Source organism: Sitodiplosis mosellana, unplaced genomic scaffold (genome assembly GCF_009176505.1).
Source record: "Sitodiplosis mosellana isolate CC-2019 unplaced genomic scaffold, AAFC_SMos_1.0 Smas_scaffold_6109, whole genome shotgun sequence".
Classification (NCBI taxonomy): domain Eukaryota; kingdom Metazoa; phylum Arthropoda; class Insecta; order Diptera; family Cecidomyiidae; genus Sitodiplosis; species Sitodiplosis mosellana.
In genome coordinates this window covers 1-2,117 of record NW_022601350.1, presented here as the reverse complement: position 1 = coordinate 2,117, position 2,117 = coordinate 1, and the positions used below count along the sequence as shown (strand labels likewise).

At 34.8% G+C, this 2,117-nt stretch overlaps 1 protein-coding gene across 1 annotated transcript; it reads left to right on the top strand.

Annotated features, from left to right (window-relative positions):
- Positions 1 to 25: 25 nt before the first annotated feature.
- Positions 26 to 1,090, top strand: LOC129573807 (glycoprotein-N-acetylgalactosamine 3-beta-galactosyltransferase 1-like). The gene has a single exon (XM_055454910.1). The coding sequence runs from the start codon at positions 26 to 28 to the stop codon at positions 1,088 to 1,090; it is 1,065 nt and encodes a 354-aa protein (XP_055310885.1).
- The last annotated feature ends 1,027 nt before the right edge of the window (positions 1,091 to 2,117 follow it).

Here is a 2,117-nt window from a genome sequence, read left to right as displayed (position 1 = left end):
GCACTATTGCAAGTGTATTTAGAAGATGAACGCAAAAATAATATTTTGTTGGTTTCTAATTGGAATTGGAATCGGATTTTTCATTACTATTCTAACAGTTAAGGATCCAGAATCAATTCGACATATCAACAAATTCAAGGTGGCTGAAGTGAGTTTAAGAAAAGGACCCCATCCTAATTTGACGCAAACAAGTATTGAGAATGTAAAAAAGATCCGAATATTGTGTTTCTTGCATACGATGCCAAAGACTCATTCATCACGAGCGGTTCATATTCAGCAGACGTGGGGCAAGCATTGTGATAAATTATTGTTTTCCAGTACGTTAACTGATATAAATTTGGGAGCCCTTGGATTCAATGTCACTAATGATCATGGTCATATGTGGGGCAAAGTTAAATTAATGATGCAGCATATTTACAAGAATTTTCTCAGCGACTACGATTGGTTCATAAAAGGTGACGATGACACGTTTTTAATCACTGAAAACTTACGTTACATGTTGTCGGCATATTCCACTGAGGATCCCATTTACTTTGGATATAAATTCAACACTACGGACCATAAGCAAGGGTATTTTAGTGGAGGCAGTGGCTACGTGATGAGCCGACAAACTGTTCGAATATTCGTTGAAAAAATGCTAACCAACAAAGAGTTCTACCGCAAATCAGAAGGAGAACAACCGAGAGACTGTCATATTGAAACCGATAATCGAGTCGAGGATTGGGAAATTTCCCTTTGTCTTGACCATTATAATGTGTATGCCGGCGATTCACGAGATTTGCTTAAACGCGATCGCTTTTTAACCTTTTGGCCGGAGGTGCATTTATTCGGCAAACCCGATCCCAATTCTTGGTACTGGCAAAGAAAATACTATTGGAACGATGAAGGATTGGATTGCTGCTCAAATTATACGATTAGTTTTCATTACATCCAGGGTAAATATCAATACTCGATGTATTTCCTCACGTATCGGCTGCAACCCTTTGGAATTAGACGTCATTTCCCACCGCAACCGAAGAAAAGGGATTTTACAGAAGTAAAGAATATACTCGACCAAGAACGAGTTGATGTATCTTTACGGGGATATTAGGTTCAGATTTTTTTAAATAGATTTTGATTGGAATTAAGTTTAATTAATTTAAGTGGAGAAATAATATAATTTCAATATATACATATGTGTTTTTAGGTTCAGTATCATTGATTTATTCGTTTCATCAATGTTCTTATTCCTCTGTTTTAAATTGCAATTCAACGGACAAGCCGATGAACTTAGCTAAATGTCATCAAAATTATCTCATGTGTTCGTGGTTTGCTCTTGCAAATGACAAGATTTCATATTAAAGGCTCGATTTGTGCGACATGCATTCACTGCATTCACCAAGAAGAAGTGAACATGTAAGTGAGTGATTGATCAAGATAAATTCGATGTAGAATTGCAAACCAAAATTCCTATCGTTAGGATTTCTGTAAGTATATTTAGACAGGCGGATTAGTATCAATGCACAAGTAGTATAAAGTACCAAACAATTTTGAACAAGTATTGGGTTTTTATGGCGTTTTCGGTTTTCTTTGATATCAAATTTCAATAAACACAATTTTTTCCATAAAATTCACATTGATTTAAACAAATTTAATACCACAAAAGTCCACTGACATGGACAAAAAGCCTCTTCTACAGATTTACGGGCAATAACATATTATTAACTATACTTAATAACATAATAATAACGGCCGATATGTTATTAAAATATGGACATAATATGTTATGCGTTACGTCGGATGTTGTCTTAATAAATCCTATGATTGGAAGGAAATTAGTATGAAGATGGCCACAAAATGAGACAATATAAGTACAGTTGGTCGAAAATATGGATGGATCGTAATATTGTCCGAAAAAGAGACACCTATTGGAAATTTTTCGTATCTGTGCATGTTGCTGCTGTTTTGTAGAAACCCCACATTCATCTCATTTATTTGATCAACCCAAAAACAATTCAAATAAAATATTCCAGAAAAATATGAATATGTTCTGTTTCAACGGTTTCAATCAGTATTCATTAGAACGTTGGACTAATCGGAGATATTTCCATCATCAACTAACGCTATTGAAGGTATGT

Bases quoted from the DNA above. Each gene is read 5' to 3' on its own strand.
- LOC129573807 (XM_055454910.1), top strand. From the start codon at position 26: ATGAACGCAAAAATAATATTTTGTTGGTTTCTAATTGGAATTGGAATC.